At 48.7% G+C, this 17433-nt stretch overlaps 1 protein-coding gene across 3 annotated transcripts in view; it reads left to right on the top strand.

Moving 5' to 3' along the window:
* vps13b (vacuolar protein sorting 13 homolog B) overlaps positions 1-17433 on the top strand; it is a 256357-nt gene that overhangs the window by 184626 nt on the left and 54298 nt on the right. For all 3 annotated transcript variants that reach the window (XM_028981926.1, XM_028981927.1, XM_028981928.1), the window contains exons 34-36: positions 4509-5214; positions 5870-6007; positions 12195-12545. In XM_028981926.1, the coding sequence (XP_028837759.1) occupies positions 4509-5214; positions 5870-6007; positions 12195-12545 (1195 nt within the window). The remainder of the gene's footprint in view (positions 1-4508; positions 5215-5869; positions 6008-12194; positions 12546-17433) is intronic.

Below are 17433 nucleotides of genomic sequence, written 5' to 3'. Positions count from 1 at the left end.
TGCGCTCTTTAATGGCATTTTTTTTTTTTTTTCCGTTATTATTGTTTTTCTTCAAAGTGGGACCGAGTCGATTTGTGTCCTGCTGTTTTAGAGAGGAAACAAGGGACGTGCTATGTTATTACTGCTGCACGAATGGCTCAGTTGGGTGCATCGATCCGTACAGTCTGACCTAAACTCAACTGTCCCCACACTGTCCTCACACTGTCCACTGAGGAAAAACACACCCTTCAACAGAGCTTGAAGATGAGGTCATGCTCTTTTCTAACTAACCTAACTAAGAGACGGTCAGTTGTAAGGCAAATTCAGATATTTTGGATGCTCTACCTGTGTGGAGTGCAGGGTTAATCTCTACACATGCACACGTTGCAGCGGCAACAGGATGCTTTAATCACCCAGTGAAACCGGGGCCTTTCTCCCATTCACGTCTTGTGTCTTCCGTAACATGCAAATCCACCCTAAAACCACTCATTCTTTATTTTGTGCTTCACCACGTGTTACCTCATGCATTGATGGGCTGTAAAGGCACGTGAGACAGCTGCACATAACCTGCCAAATGAAAACAGACGTCTGTACCTTGTCGTGCTTATGCAACTTATCATATCATCATTATGTACAGAGGGTAAAATCATGGTGCAATACTGGCGGGGAGTTACAGCGTCACTTACAGGTGTGGATGGGGGTGAAAAACAGCATTCGAGCCTTTCTCTGCGCCTGCGTGTGGACGCATGGCCAGATCGAATAGAAATTTTCCCGTTTTAGAGAAAAATCTTCTCAGCTTGCCTGTGTCTGGATAAGTTTTTTTTTTTTATTGCTACTCCACTACTCCGGTATTTCACACGTAATCTGAGTGCATCGTGTCATTAAATGATTTAAGTAATTAAATTATTGACTAAACCCCATCAGGCTGCTCGGTCAACTCCCCTCCTCCATTCCATCTGTGTTTACTTTCACTCCTTTTTTGTGTTTTTATTTCCACCTCCTCCTCTCCCACCTCCACTGTTGTCTTTGCCGAGAGGCTAACTGAAACGACCTTTGACTCTGGGACAAGGGTCCCTGTCACCATCACCTCTCCGTACCTCTGTTGCCCCTCGTGGCATCCCCATGGCAGTGATGTCATTTCAATAACTTCCTCTCCCACCGCGACGTCTCGCGCTAATAATGTCACCGCCGTCCTCCTCGGAGTCCTGGTGACGTCACCCACGACTCTGACAGAGCCAGTCAGCCGAGCTGCTCGGGATGCACACATGGGCCGCAGAGGTCCCCCGCGCTCCCTGCTGCCGAATACAGCCGTTACGGGCTGAGCTGCAGCCTCCCTCCTTATTTGTTTAGCGTTGCTCGGTTACTCTGCATGCCGCGGCGCAGCTGCGAAGCGGCGATAAGATGCTTCATCAAACGCAGAGCGGCCGCGCAGCGGGCGAGAGGAGCCCGCCGCCAGCCGTAAAATAGAGCTAGCTAACATCAGACCGGCCAGAGCTCGGCCCTGGACTAATGGGGTGGCGTCCCACCGGGCTGACACCGAGCACTGACTTTACCAGCCATGCTGAGGCTTTGAAGTCTCAAATCACACAGATGGGTCTTAAGATGCACTTCTGAAATCAGTGAGTTTGTGACGTGAAGTGAAATGCGTCACCCTTAGTGATCAGTGGGCAGCCACGAATGGCGCCCGGGGTGCAGTGTGGTACCTTGGCACTTCGGGATTCAAACCTGCCGCCTCCTAATAACGGGTCCACTTCCTGACCCCCGAGAACAACGCAGTTGCACCGGCTTCCTGCCTGAACCACCAGTTTTATCCTGTGTGTGTTTTACATGTATAAAGTGAAAAAGTGTGATACACAACAGCACAGCACACGGTGCACACAGTGAAATGTGTCCTCTGTTTTTAACAATCACCCTGAGCGAGCAGAGGGCAGCCACGACAGGCGCCCGGGGAGCAGGGTGTGGGGACGGTGCACCTTGGTGGATCAGGATTCAAACCGGCAACATGTGGGGCCGCTTCCTGAACCGCTAGGCCACCACTGCCCTTTGGCCACATGTGACGTCCTGGCGGTTAAAATAACATTGATTTCTGAAAATGGGCTTTGTTTGACGCCGGGGGTTCTGTTAGTGTAGCATTAAGTGAAAGTGAAGGGATTGTCATTGTGAAACACTGCAGCACGGCACACGGTGACGCAACGAAACGTGTCCTCTGCTTTTAATCCATCACTCTTGGTGAGCAGTGGGCAGCCATGACAGGCGCCCGGGGAGCAGTGTGTGGTCCTTAACCGCTAGGCCACCACTGCCCCCATAAAAACTTACAGACTCGTTATCCATAACCGCTGACCCCAGACCAGGGATCAGGTCAGAAGCCGGAACGCATCCTGGTGCAGGCTGCCTGCCCACTTTTATCCAATTTGGCTTCATTAGCATGTATTTGTACGTGTGTTTCTGTGCGAATCTGTGAACACACAGAACCATTAAACACACACACAGCACTGTGATTCAGGCACGGATTAATTCTGATCCTCAGCAGGTCATTTATCATTTGTCCCTGATGGGGCCGTATTTGACGATGCCAGTCAGGAAAAATGTCTTTTTTTTGTGTCTAATCTGGCTTCAGGCCTGATTAATTCCATCTTTTCTTTCGTGTATTTGTTCCTGCAGTTTGTTCGGGGAGCTCTCTGCCTCGTATTAATTGCGATTGGGAACCTGGGTGTTTGCTGTAACCGCGTGAGCAGGGAGCAGACGAGAAAGGGCCGGTGGCTGATGCCGCTCTGGCCCTCTGGACGGCTGCGGACTTGACTCGTTTCCCGTCCGACGAGCAGCTTTCTGGCTTTTCAGGGGATGTTTGTGTTCGCCAGATACCTTTTTCAAATAGCTCCTTATCAAATACAAGTTGAACTATAACACAGAACACATGGCGCGCTCACACACACACATACACACACATACAGGCCTCTCCGGACCATGTGAAATGCTTGGAAAATCTTAGTTGCTTTTGTGTGGAGTAAAAAAAGGTCCACATCCTTTCCTCATTAGTTTGGAAAGAAGACGGGTTCTGGCGCAACCACTGCATGGATGGGTCTACATTACTGCTCTCACTCTCTCTCTCTCTTTTCTATCTTTTTTTTTCTTAACTGTGTGATTTTTTTTTTCTCCTCCAGGCCTCTTGTTTTTTTGCCTTTGATGACACTCTTTAGAATGGGAAATATCTAATAAGTCAAGTATTCTGTTTTATCTGCTGCCAGTGAGTCGAGTGTATGCCCGGAGGTCTGAAACAGTATCTGCGCCACTGCAGACACACACACACACACACACACACACACACACATGCAATATGGAAGGGCACTCCGACATGAGAGAGAGGGACTGCAGTGAACATGGGTCCATTCTGAAGGCACTTCACTGTAATAGAAACCATGTGGAGGAAGAGATTGCATTGTGTGTTTTTTGGGGTGGGGCGGAGGGGTTGTGGACATGAGGCTTGCAGTGAAGGACCATGCAAGGCACCAAGTCGAACAATTAAAAAGAATAATTCCAACACATTCTTGCATAATTTACTCACCAAAAAACATATTTCAAAGTTTTCCTATCCTGCAAGGGTTTAGTGTGCAAATGTGCTACAAGTGAGGATGTTTGAGGAGTGGTGAGTAAACAGCAGAGGTGTGTGTGAAGCAGTAAGGATGCCCCTCTCGCTCTTTATCTCTCTCTCTCTCTCTCTCTCTCACACACACACACCCACACACCTGTTAGCACGACATGTTATATCCTGGTGAGGAAGCCGGTGCTGAAACATTCAGAGCAATCAGAGCAAATCAAATGCAGCGTCACAGGATGGCCAGAGCTTTAACGCAGACAACAGCCGAGAAGGCAGTGGAGGATTAGCGGGCGTGGAAGCGGACCCGTAATCAGACGGTTGCCGGTTCAAATCCCCGAACCACCAAGGTGCCACTGAGGTGCTCCCCGGGCGCCACACTGCTCACCAAGGGTGATGGTCAAAAGCCGAGGACACGCCAGAGAGCTGTTTGCTGTGTTTCACAATGACACTTGGCGGCGTAAAATGCGCTTTTGTTTAGAACACTGTTTTTAACAGTGTTTTACCACTAAGAGACTAATAAAGGGCCATTGTGGAGGACTTTGTGAACTTTGAGATTATTGTCCGTGCCGGCTCGGGAGAGTGCAGCACCGCGGCGGCCTCATGGGAAAGTTATGTATCAATATTATTATTGCTGCCACTGCTTTTTTTCATATACAGAATAGTTTTAAGAAACAATTTTTTTCTCCCTCCATTTGTGGATGCATTTTAGCATTTGGATGCATTTAGCATTTGCCCATACTGGCCTGTGCATTATATTAATGATTTGTTCAAGGTTCCCCTTTGATACTTGGCTCATGGACTTTTTTTTTTTTGTCCCCATGCAACTGTTGTCGTGCTCTGTAATGCGGTGTCACTTGTAGTGACACCAACCTGTATAACAAATTTGACGTAGTGAGATCTGAGGGTTTGAATATCACATTTGTGTGTGTTTCAGGTACAGGGGCGGGTGCAGCAGCCACGTTCCTCCTCATCGCTGGGTTCTGGGGATTCGTCGTCTCGCCACAGCGGGGCCCAGGATAGTGGCTTTGGTAGCGATTCCGCCCCTCTGCGCATCGTCCAGATTGAGCAGCAGAGTGGTGCCAGCCACCGCCTGGCACGACCCTCACGCCAGCCCACGATCACCAAGAACCTCAGCTTCATCCCCTTCGACGTATTCGTCACGGCTGGACGCGTGGCCCTGATGACCTACGCCTCCACCCATAACCCCAAACCTCAGCCTGACTGTGAGCGACCTAGCAAAAGTGCCCTGAACGTGTCCGAGAGCGAACAGGCCCCAGACGCCCACGCTGCCTGTCCCACCCCCACCAGCACCCAGACGCCCCCCGCCGCCGATATTGCCGGGCTGACTGCAGAAGACCTCCTCAACTGCAACGCCTCCACAGCTCCCTCCACAGACAGGCTGCTGTCCTTGGAGAGTCTGCAGGCCCCCAGCCGCTCGGCGGCTCGGCAGGCGCTGGGGGTGACCGTGGTCCGGCAGCCGGGCAGGAGGGGGGTGGGCGACGCCCTGCTGGAGCCGCTGCTCTACCTGCAGGTGTCGCAGCCATCCGCCCTGCTCTCCTGCCACCACCGCAAGCAGAGGCTGGAGCTGTCAGTCTTTGACGTGGTTCTTAAGGGCGTGGCCACCACCTACAAGTGCCTGGGTGAGTGGGTTGATTGCTTTCAGGACCAGTTTGTTTTATTGTTTTATTAAACATATCAAATATCTGCACGAATAGATGCTCTATTAGAATTTTGCAGACAATTAATTGCCATGCCAGTAAATGGGATTAACAGTTATATTTCTATTTTACCAAATTTTAATCTTAATCATAAACTTAATCATTCCACATGTACACATTAGCCCTATTCATGTGAACACATTAAAAACATTAAATATATATTTATATTAATATTATATTTCTATTTTGATTTACAAAAACACACATGACTTTAGCCCTTCTAGTCTCATTTGCTTACTCTCAATATATGCATATACATGGGCGAGTGTGTGTCGGGATGGGCTCCAGTTGCCATGCCCTTGTTTAGGAATAAGCGGTTATGGAAAGTGGGTGAAAAACTGTTGTGTTTATAGATATGAATAGAATGATTGTAATATATAATTGGGACCATTTAATTGTGTAATAGTTGCACCAGTCTTCTGAATTACAGTGAGAACATCAGATCTTTTCAGAACTGCCAAGTTTTTCATGACTAAATCCTTTTTTTTTTGCATGTTATTTGGTGTTTTTTGAAAACTTTACATAATTTGTACTTTGAAATTAAAAAACAAAAACACAAATTTCTCCCACCTATCAGACCCAGGGAAGAGTCTCCCAGAGGCTCTGGACTACAATGTGTTCTGGCTGCAGACGGTAGCAGGAGAGACCGACAGCCGGACAGGCATCCCGCCATCTCTGCTCTCACTGCAGATCAGAGACTTCCTCAACGGGCCAGGTGTGGATCACAGACATTTACTGTCCGTCTCTCTCTCTCTCTCTCTCTCACACACATGCACACACATGCTTACTCACTCCTCTGGGTGCCCTGGGTGAGTACAGTAGCCTCTCTATGACTCACACTAGAGGAAGTGTCAGCAGAGTACAGGGGTTGTGGAAGTGCCACAGGATGTGTGGATCTCCCTCATGCATCAAGCAACAAAGAGCCTCTATCCAGAGCTGAGTACAGAGCAGAGCGAGATGAGCAGCCACTTTGGAGGTGTACAGCTCATGTAGTTATGCTGTAGTTGGGCCATTTTTAATATTTGATTATGATGCAGGATTTCAGATACCCAGTCTGAACAATCAGTCTACAACAGCACACCTCTCTGTACCAGCATTTAAAATGCAGCAAAATATGTAATAACACATATAATTTCACACTGATGGTGGCTGGTACAGAATTATAGTTATGTAACATTAACAAATTAACTGTGACTAAATTCTATACAGAAAAAATATCACACTTATTGTGGCTGGTATAGAATTCCCATTACACTCAGTTATGTAACGTTCATAAATTAACTGACTATATACAGAAAAATAATATCATACTGATGGTGGCTGGTACAGAATTCCCGTTACACTCAGTTATGTAACATTCACAAATTAACTGTGACTAAATTATATACAGAAAAATATCACACCGATGGTGGCTGGTACAGAATTCCCATTACACTCAGTTATGTAAGATTCATAAATTAACTGTGACTAAATTATATACAGAATTCCTGTTACACTTCAACTACACACCTGTTACTGTTCATACAAGCTGTAATTCAGGTTAAGCTTTTTGGTTTTTGATTTAATGAGGTTAAGTTTTCCGATAAATGTAAAGAAACTGGTTTTTAATCACACTTTTATGGACAAGTGGGCATTGACGGTAATTAATTATTTTTAGTAAAAATTTAATAAATGATATCTGGTATAGTCCAGCTACAGCCATAGATTGAATAAACTGCGCTTATTTACTGAGCTTATTAGATTTCAACAGATATTTTTACATTTTTATAAACATCATCTAATGGTGGCGTTGTACTAGGAATAGTAGCCTCATTGAAAATGGCTCTTTTAATATATGTGTGTACAGTATATAAATTGTGCAGGATGCGCGTGTGTGTGTGTGTGTGTGTGTGTGTGTGTGTGTGTGTGTGTGTGTGTGTGTGTGTGTGTGTGTGTGTGTGTGTGTGAGAGAGACCCTGCGCAGGTGGTGTGTATTGATGTGCATCGAGGGAACTCGCACACATACCAAAATCTCTTCCATCGTTCAGACAGGGGACCTTCCCACTCTCTCCCCAGCTGCGACTGCACAATGCTGGGCTCTGTCGCCCACATTAAACCCCTTCTGTCAACTTCCATACACTCACTGTTACTCTGACCTCGCGATATACACACACACACACACACACACAGCCGTCCAGTCACACACGCAGATGTGCACCTTTAAAATATGGCTCCATTTCTGAAGGTGCATTGTTGTGTCCTGATGTGCTCGAATTCTGGTGAACAGTGTGTGTTGGACACATCCGTCCCATTCTGTTTCATGTGTACACATGTTTCCTAATGACGCCTATAAACAGCATAATGAGGCCAATTACATCATGCTCAACATATGTACTTACTAAAGATTAATAAAAAATAATTGAACCAGTTCGGTGATTGTGAAATTTTCACCTTGGAAAACACACGCACTCACACGTTTAGAGACAGGAGCCAGGCCGGGTGTCCAGCTCAGTTTTATCTCCCTCTCCCGTCTGTGGTATGGACGTGTGTGCTGGTGCTCATGGGAAGGCTGCTAATGAGGTGTGGCGTGCGTTTTCTCTGTCCCTGCCTTCGCTGCTGCTCACCACCGTGTGTGTGTGTGTGTGTGTGTGTGTATGAAAAACCTTAAAAAAAAACAAAAAAAACAACACCTGTCTCTTTGATGTCCAGCCCCCCCAGTGTGGGGTAAAACGGGTGCATGTAGCCGCAAGGTCTCGCCTCCCCCTGTTTACAGCAATGTGCTTGCAATTTCATTCCGCGTTTAGCCCTGACATTCTTCCAGACCAATCACAGGCCGGCTGTCAAGGATACCGGTTGGGAGCAGTTGCTTGAACCCGCGGCTGGCTTTGAACGTGGCGTGGAGGGGGAAAGAGAGGAAGCTTGAGTGCTGACTTCGGCCCGTTCTGACTCCAGTTCCTCTCCCGCCCCTCTTCCTTTGCCTCTAACAGTGAAAAATAACACTTAGAAAACAGCAGAAAGACACCAGGAAAAAGCCTCGTCAGGTCATAGATTAGCCGGAACAAATTAGAACCATTACATTCCAGTGTTCCTGGATTATGTCAGGCATGCCGCTGTCAGGGCTGTATACCAGGTCCTCGCCCTACGGAATCCTCCAGAATGTCTTTAATTTGAGTCCCTCAGCAGAGAAGGATGCTGTAAATGAAGAATAAGAGTCTTTATTTTTTCCCCAGAAGTGCGTCGTTTATTATTATTACTTAACAGCTTAATCCATAGCAGGGTCACAGCACCCACCTTCACTCACTCAGCCCACGGCAGGACTTATACTTTATTTTTATTATTATTAATAGTATTACTATTACTGTTACTAGTGTTTTTTTTGTCAATTTAAGTTTTGACTAAATATCTTTGTCATGAACCTTTATGACGTCATGGAATGTAGATGAGGTGCAAGGTACTGTACAGGCCAAAAGGCCAAATGGTTATTTTCATGACCATTTACGTTGGTAGATTCTCACTGAAGGCATCAAAACTTTGAATGGACACATGTGGAGTTATGTACTTAACAAAAAGTGGAGACCTGGCCTCCACAGTCACCGGACCTGAACCCAGTCCAGATGGTTTGGGGTGAGCTGGACCGCAGAGTGAAGGCAAAGGTGCCAACAAGTGCTAAATACCTCTGGGAACTCCTTCAAGACTGTTGGAAAAGCATTTCAGGTGACGACCTCTTGAAGCTCATCGAGAGAATGCCAAGAGTGTGCAAAGCAGTAATCAGAGCAAAGAAACTAGAATATAAAACATGTTTTCAGTTATTTCACCTTTTTTTGTTAAGTACATAACTACACGTGTTCATTCATAGTTTTGATGCCTTCAGTGAGAATCTACCAACGTAAATGGTCATGAAAATAAAGAAAACACATTGATTGAGAAGGTGTGTCCAAACTTTTGGCCTGTACTGTAGATGGTGGTGGGTTAGCCAGTGGCTGGGAGAAAATATGAAGTGATCTTCTGACACGCTTTCTTTACAATTAAATGTTCAAGAAAACAGAATGTGTGGTCCAAAAACACAGAGACAAATGTAGCCACTGGAATGGATGTAGAGGATTCTTGGGTCTATAAGGTAATAACAATAATACAATAAGAAAACCTTGATTTAATAGTTTGAATAAAATATTTTTTTTTGTCTGTTCTACTTGTTGTATATTGACTGGGTTATTGCATTACAACAAAAAGACTAAAGATACCAAGTCATGGATAATTCTGAGCAAAATGAGACTGAAATGCTCAGACTAAATTGTGTATGGCCGTGACTAAGACTAATAACAACAAAAGTGACAGATGGACGCAAAGACTAGACTAAAAAAAATAACTGTTACTCAGTCATCAACCGTCATCACTGAATGTTATTATACTTATTAAGACTGTGGTGGTGGAGCCTCGGCTTTGGTTCCGTCTCAGATCAACGTAGCCTGACCTCACCAACGAGACGCAGTAACCGGGGCAACGAACAGGACCCATTTGGTCCTGTGCCTCCCGTTCCCTCTCCGTTACCCCCTCTCCCGGTTTACTTAGCGCTAATAGAGGCCGACACCTGAGCCGGGGCTGCCCACTCTGGGTGGGGACTGGTTTCGATTATTCTCACTTCTAAGCTCCTCCAGCCTGGGGGGCTGTGGCCGTCCGCTGGCATGTGCTGGCAGGCCGCTATGTAAGGTGTTCTTAATCAAAACACTCCTGCACTAATGTCACTTTTAAACAGGGCCCCTCTTTTGATTCCCTGCCCCCTGTTCGGACGGAAGCACGGCCATCTTTCTTTCATTTACAGGAATTTCCTCGCTCCCCCCCCCCTTCTTGGCACAACCGAGAGCTTATAAATGGCAGCTTTTGAAGGTAGCTCAAGTTAAAATGTGTCAATACACAGTAGTTTGAACCGGTGCTGGGTTCCAGACTGGTGCCCCAGGCCCCTGCAGAAATTAATTAAAGAGTCCGGCGGTGATATTAGGACAGGGGTCAGCAATTCTCAAATTTGGCTCCTCCTTTACCCCACCAGCCAACTGGACCAATAAAATGTTCCTCCTCCCCTCTTCTATTTTCCTCAAGTACATCTGCCCCATTCCCCAGGCTCACAGGAACAGTGGAAACACGTGGAGCCAAAGTGGACCGAAAAGGGTGACATGGGTGTACATGTGGCTGTACAATGCTACGCTCTGTTTTATTAGCACGCCGCACGGATTCATCCTCTGACACGACTCCAGGGCCATAAAAATACATGATCTGCTCTGCTGAGCGCTGGTAGGAGTGCTGGGACAGCAGCGAATGCGAGGCAAGGGGTCGTAACCCCAAAGTGGGAACTGCAGCGCCGTCCCTGGAGGTGTCCACAAAGTTAAGGTCACCCACAGAGCACCTTTTTTCGGTTTGAGCCCCTCTTTGGCCGAATTCGGGAGTCTGTGTTATTACTGGCCCCTGTCACTTAGACACTTGCTGAAGAAATGAGGACAGTGATGAGTAGTTAGTAGCTGAAAAGGTCTGTTGTCCTTACAATCACACACACACAGCCATTTAAGCTGTGACATTTCCAGCCCTTCACACTGAATAAATCAGCACATGCTCATACTATTCAAGAATATGTGTGTGTGTGTGTGTGTGTGTGTGTGTGTAAACCTTTAACCTGCACGTGCTGAGGTGTGTCAGTAGCCTCATGGCTCATTTTACGTACTATTCACACTCAGTCGGCAACACGTACACTTTGCTCCCCAACGTCACTGCAATTATTATTATTTTTTTTAAACTAAGTAATTCATACAATCTGCAACTTCATAACGATTAAAAGAATACGGATAAATTGACCCTTTTCTGTGTAAGGGTCCACATTTTTTTAAAGGGTCTTTGGTCAGGAGCCACATGTTGCTGTGAAACCAGATTACCTTTCATCTGTTGGCAGTGAAGAACCCCTGCATTGCAATATGTGGTGAAAAGTGAGAGACGTCGCTTGGCTGTTATACCATTAGTGCGGGGCGGTGGTGGCCTAGCGGTTATGGAAGAGACCCTGTAATCAGGGGGTCGCCGGTTCGAATCCCGATCCACCAAGGAGCCACTGAGGTGCCACTGAGCAAAGCACCGTCCCCACACACTGCTCCCCGGCCGCCTGTCATGGCCGCCCACTGCTCACTCAGGGTGATGGGATAAATGCAGAGGACACATTTCACTGTGTGCACCGTGTGACAATCACTTCACTTTCACTAGAAAAAAAAGAGTTTAAATACTTTTATTCTGATTTTAAACCCCAGATGCAACGTGTGGATCCTGCTGGCCGCAACCTCGGCGCGGTCTCTCCAGGTCTGGCCGGCTGCGTGGAACAGCGCTGTTGTTCTTGTCCCGGCCTCCGGCGTCCGGGCCCTCTGCCTTCTGCGGCAGGCATCTGTTCGCGGCGGCGTTACATCGTAGCGCGCTGGCGGCGATAAATCACGCGGCCCGCCTCCCCCTCACTTTCACTCTCCCGTCAAGTCGGCGGATGAGCGCCTCCATTACCCGGCTTTTCCACTCGCCGCTTCTCCGCATGTTACAAGACGGCGCGGAAACATTGTTCGTTTTTTTATGACATTCCAGTCGAGCAGCTCTCACACCGTGCACCTCATAAATACGCGCGGTGGCCAGAGAGAAAGTGTCTCCTGTCAGAAGGTGAAGCAAGCCTCTTCTGGAAATTGGACGAGGATGGACTGACCTGCGCACTTTCCCACCGCGGTCGCTCTCGTCTTATTCGCCCGTTTGGTTCAGTTTTATGGTTTTATTTGTCAGGGGTTCTTTGGTTGTTGTTTTCCATAATGTGTGAACATTGTTGTATTATAATGTTAAAACCTGCATGCTATAAAAGATGATTTATGCTCGTTATTCATGGAATAGTTTTAACGTGTTTTCATTCTACTCTGCAGCCGAGCTGAGCGTGGAACTTTCCCGGCCCCTGAAGGTCAACCCCACTCTGGCCAAGCTGGAGCAGGCGAAGGCCTTCCTGAGTAAGATCTTCCCTGACGATCTCGGCCGAGCGTCCAGCCCGCCTCCGGCGTCCCCTCGAAGGCCGTGTCCCCCCCGGACATCCGTTCACCCCACAACCAGGCCCTGGACCCCCCTGCAAGCCTTCACGCCCTTCCACAAGGTCTCTCTTCACACTGCCCAGATAGTGGTCGTCATGGAGACGGAGGCCCATCCCGCCCGACCCAGCCTGACTGCGTCCGTGTCTGGAATGACTGGCAGCCTCTCGGTGAGACACGGGCCCAAGCCGTCAGGTCAGTGCACCCCTCTGATTTCGCCACAATTGCCCCACATCAACAAGCCTGTGTGGGCGGTTCTTATTTCGCCTTCCCAGATCCCGCCGATCATATTCCGTTCAGACGGTCATTCCCCACCGAAGGCTAACCGGGTTTCTTCAACCTCTGCCCTTTAAATGCTAAACATTTTTTTAAAAAAAGAAGTGCTGACCCCCAGCGCAGCTTGCGTTTTATTTACCAAACCGTGGTCACCTGACCTCTCGTGCCTCGCTGGGAGCAAATACCTCCGTGGTGAGCCGCAACAAAGCGTGCCTGACGGAGTGCAGGAAGTGACCCGCGTTGCGTCGCTGTCGTGTGTAGCAAACAATGGCCAGGTCCTTGCCGGTCCGGAGGCCAACGAGGAAATCATTCGTGCCTCACCCTCCCTCCGATGTTCCGTTATCCTTCCTGTCATCTTCTGGCCTGTTGCTTCTTTACGTACGCGTGACAGATATAATTACACACCAACAAAGAGGCAAGTTCGTTTATCTCCTTCTAGAATGGAGATAATTACCAACTGGTTCTTTCTTGCTTTATCTAATTCTTTCTGTATATCCTCAGGATGCCTTTGAACTTAGCAGCAGGGTCTCTCTCTCTCTCTCTCTCTCATTCTGTCTCAATCCACTTCATGCAATAATATTAATGAACGTAGGATTCAGTAACCACGGGACAGTAGACGTAAACATACAATACAAAGTCATCCACGAAAAACATGGATGTCGTATACGAGGTGCGCTCTCTCTGTCTATTTGGGGCAGTGGTGGCCTAGCGGTTAAGGAAACGGTCCTGTAAACAGAAGGTTGCAGGTTCGATTCCCGATCCGCCAAGGTGCCACTGAGGTGCCACTGAGCAAAGCACTGTCCCCACACACTTCTCCCCGGGCGCTTGTCATGGCTGCCCACTGCTCACTCAGGGTGATGGGTTAAATGCAGAGGACAAATTTCACTGTGTGCATCGTGTGCTGTGCTGCTGCGTATCACATGTGACAATCACTTCACTTTATACTTTATTTCTTTCTCTTTCTCTCTCTCTCTCTCTCTCTCTCTCTTTCTCTTAGTCTGTCTCAATCCATTTCATGCAATAATACTAAAGAGCGTAGGATTCAGTAACCGCAGTACAGTAGACGTAAACATACAATACAAAGTCATCCGCGAAAAACATGGATGTCGTATACGAGGTGCGTGCTCTCTCTGCCTCTCTCTCTCTCTCTCTCTCTGATGGGGGTGGGAAATGGGGAATTTGAACAGAAGACTGGTTCTGGAGCTCTTAAACACTTGCATCTGCCGTACAGATGTTGTTATATAGGGTTACTTCAGATAAAATGATTGTTGAAAATTTTAATTAAAACCTCAACAATTTGCACTTGTTTACTCGAGTCGACATAACTCCGCCATGAGACAATACGCGCGGCCGCGGCCCTCGCTGATTTTCACCAGCTTTGCAGCGCTCGCCCACGATTGATGTGTTGACTTTGATAAACACAGTCGAAAAACGGCGCGCTGGAAAACAATGGAAAAACTGGTACGGAGCGAGAACAGTGTGAAAATAAATTCCCGGCACCCGGGCCTATTTTTAGCCGCGTTCCTCCGCCGTCAGGGCCTGTTAGGGACAGATGTGTCACTAAGTGTTCTCCCCTTTGTTTACTATAAACAGAATATGATGGGCTTGTGCGCTGGTATTTCGCGTCGACCCGGGGGACCGTCCTCAGCCGGTGACGTGCGACGAGGCCACCAAACGCCGCCGCCGCCGACTCCAGAGAGCGGTTCACAGGGTTCTTCTGGGCGCCCCCCCCCACTCTCTCTCTCTCTCTCTCTCTCTCTCTCTCTTTTTTCTTCTTCGCTTCTCTCAAGTGGAGAATAAAGAAATTATTACCCAGGCCGACTAATGCAGTCGTCATGTGTCTGGGCACTGAGCTCCCCTTTTAACATTTCTTCACACTGTCTACATGTACATTTACGGCGTTTACCAGACGCCCTTATCCAGAGCGACTTACAATCAGTAGTAACAGGGACAGTCCCCCCCTGGAGACACTCAGGGTTAAGTGTCTTGCTCAGGGACACGATGGTAGTAAGTGGGGTTTGAACCTGGGCCTTCTGGTTCGTAGGCCGCTGCCACCCTTCAGGCTCTGCTACTACCACCCTATCTGTCTACAGGTAGATGTCCAGCCGCCTGAAACGTGCGCATCTCGAATCCACGTTCAATCGGCCGTTTAGTTCACGGTAAAGATGGAGGGGTTGCGTTTGGAAGTTTGAACCCTCCTCCGTCATGCCGAGATGTCCGCTACACATCGCATCAGACTGAAACAGATAGCCGGGACTGGAGCGGTAATGAAGTCCGGGATTCCCATGCGCGTTGGAGGTGGAAGCGGGCTTCATAACTCACGGGGAATTGCCCGCGGGGGACGCCTTGTTCTCGAGCAACAGCAGACGGGGAGATATGGGTCTTTTCCGCCGGCCGTCAGTGGCGGACCAGGATTGATGTGGCAGCTCCGCTCCAGGAGGATGCCACTGGGGCGCGGGGCAGAGCGGGGACCACAAATCACGGCGAGATGGCCAGCCTGCGGCGAGGCCAGGACCCCGGCTGCCCCACAACATCTGTGGCACGCCTCTGCCAGGGACAAGACGGAGTAAAAGGGGATTAGGTTGACGGCGAAGTGTGTTACTGGATCCTGTGATAATGAAAAGCAGTGGAACGTCGGTCCCCGAGGTGGAGGTTCAAATAAAGGAGAAGAAATAACAGAGAGGGGGAAGTAACAGATGGACGTGGGACCCCAGTAATCCTTCAGCGAGCCATCACGGGGTCCGGCCCACGAAGCTTCCCGATTCCCAGAGGAGCGGCGCTCCGTAAGCGTGATTTACTAATACGAAAACTGCTGTCTGCGAAACAAAGCACAAACACCGCCATTACTTCTCTCTCTCCCTCGCTCCCTCGCTCTCTCTGTCTCAGCTGATGCTTTTTATTCTCCTCTTCCATGGTACACGCCGCATCCAGTTACTCTTTGTTTACTCTGGTTAAAGGCATTCGCCCCTATTCATCAAGCATCAGGACGGATGCGGGGACGGGAACGACGCTCACCGGGAGATGCGAGACGGAAATCGCTGTTAATAAATGAGTGAAATAAACTGATGCCAGATTAGCGCTGGAGACCTCTGGACAAAGACGCTGACGCCCCAGTGCGTCGTCCACCTCCAGAAACCGGGCGAGCCATAAATCAGCGCCGCTCGTTCCCCCAAAGCGGTGTAGGTCGGAGAGGTTTAAATCACACTCTCGTCATATCTCATCTAGTTGGACACAGTGTGTGTTTAGGTAAACTGGCCCCGAGGTCTTTTTCCGTGGCACAGCAATCACGGGGACAGTACGCCCGGCGTTATTTACGGGGTGGTCGGGCTCAGTTGCCAGAATTAAACCGACGCTCTAAATCAAGCTAAATTGCATAATTAGCCAGAGATGAGCTTGGATTTCAGAATTGTGGTCAGATGTGTGTGTGTGAGAGAGAGAGAGAGAGAGAGAGAGAGAGAGAGAGTTTGCCGGACCCGCTGACACTTCAGCTGTGAGACTCGCGCTCACACTCAGGTCCCCACAGGTCACCGGCCTAAGCCCCACTCTCTGGAAAACCTGGTGGCCGCGGCGCGCCGGCCCGAGACATCACTTCCTGCGGGATCGTTTTTCCCCAACTGGGGCGCGCGTCTTGCCGAGGACGGCCAGAGGCCACCTCGCACACCCCCCCGAAACAACAGCTGCTCCGGCAGAGTGACAGTTGAGCGTTCCCACTTTATGGCTTTCCCAGACGGAAAAGCCTCCGGGGTCACCGTCACAACCTGCGCCCGTTCTCATGTGTCGCGTTTTTTGGTCGGCCGCCGGGGAGAGAGGTGCAGTGAAATGGAGCGCCCCTCTAATCTCGCTCGGCGGTGTCGTGGGCCATGCGCGAAATATCGGCCATTTTCGTGTGTCGGCAGGAAATTGTAATTGGTGACCCAGTCAGATAAAAAAACAAAAACCACGCCGGTAACGGGAGTTTGTTCTGCCCGCGATCTGTTATTATAACGTCGAGGGGGCCGAGATGGCGGCTCTCTGGCCCGGTTACTGACGCACGCCTGCGTTCTCCGGCCTTCTAATGTACGAGTGGGGAGATACCGCGGTAAACTCCCCACGCTGACTCCCATTCACCGCGATGAAAGAAGCTGTCTGATAACGACCACGCTGCTTACTCCTCAATGGCCTGAACTCCTCATGAACTTTCCTGCGCCAAAACACAACCTTGAGGTACGACGGGGCCTGGGCTTTAAAATCTGATTAAATGTTGTTGCGTTTGTAACGTATTAATCATGGAGGGGGAGGGCGTGGCCTCCTTTTTTCATATTAAGCACACATTACTGCTGTGGGGGCTGTATATTACAAGCGCTGCGGTACAAATGACATGGTGCACGAATGCCTGTTCAACAATGTCTTTGTCTTAAGTACATTTACATTTACAGCATTTACCAGACGCCCTTATCCAGAGTGACTTACAGTCAGTAGTTACAGGGACAGTCCCCCCCTGGAGACACTCAGGGTTAAGTGTTTTTCTCAGGACACAATGGTAGTAAGTGGGGTTTGAACCTGTGATGTTGTGGTCTTCTGGTTCATAGATGAGTGTGCTACATTTACAGCATTTACCAGACGCCCTTATCCAGAGTGACTTATAGTCAGTAGTTACAGGGACGGTCCCCCTGGAGACACTCAGGGTTAAGTGTCTTGCTCAGGGACACAATGGTAGTAAGTGGGATTTGAACCTGGGTCTTCTGGTTCATAGGCGAGTGTGTTACCCACTAGGCTGCTATCACCCCAAGTTTTTTGTCATTGTGAAACACTGCAGTGACACACAACG

This window comes from Denticeps clupeoides, chromosome 5, assembly GCF_900700375.1.
Source record: "Denticeps clupeoides chromosome 5, fDenClu1.1, whole genome shotgun sequence".
Lineage (NCBI taxonomy): Eukaryota > Metazoa > Chordata > Actinopteri > Clupeiformes > Denticipitidae > Denticeps > Denticeps clupeoides.
This window is presented reverse-complemented; position numbering and strand designations above follow the sequence as displayed.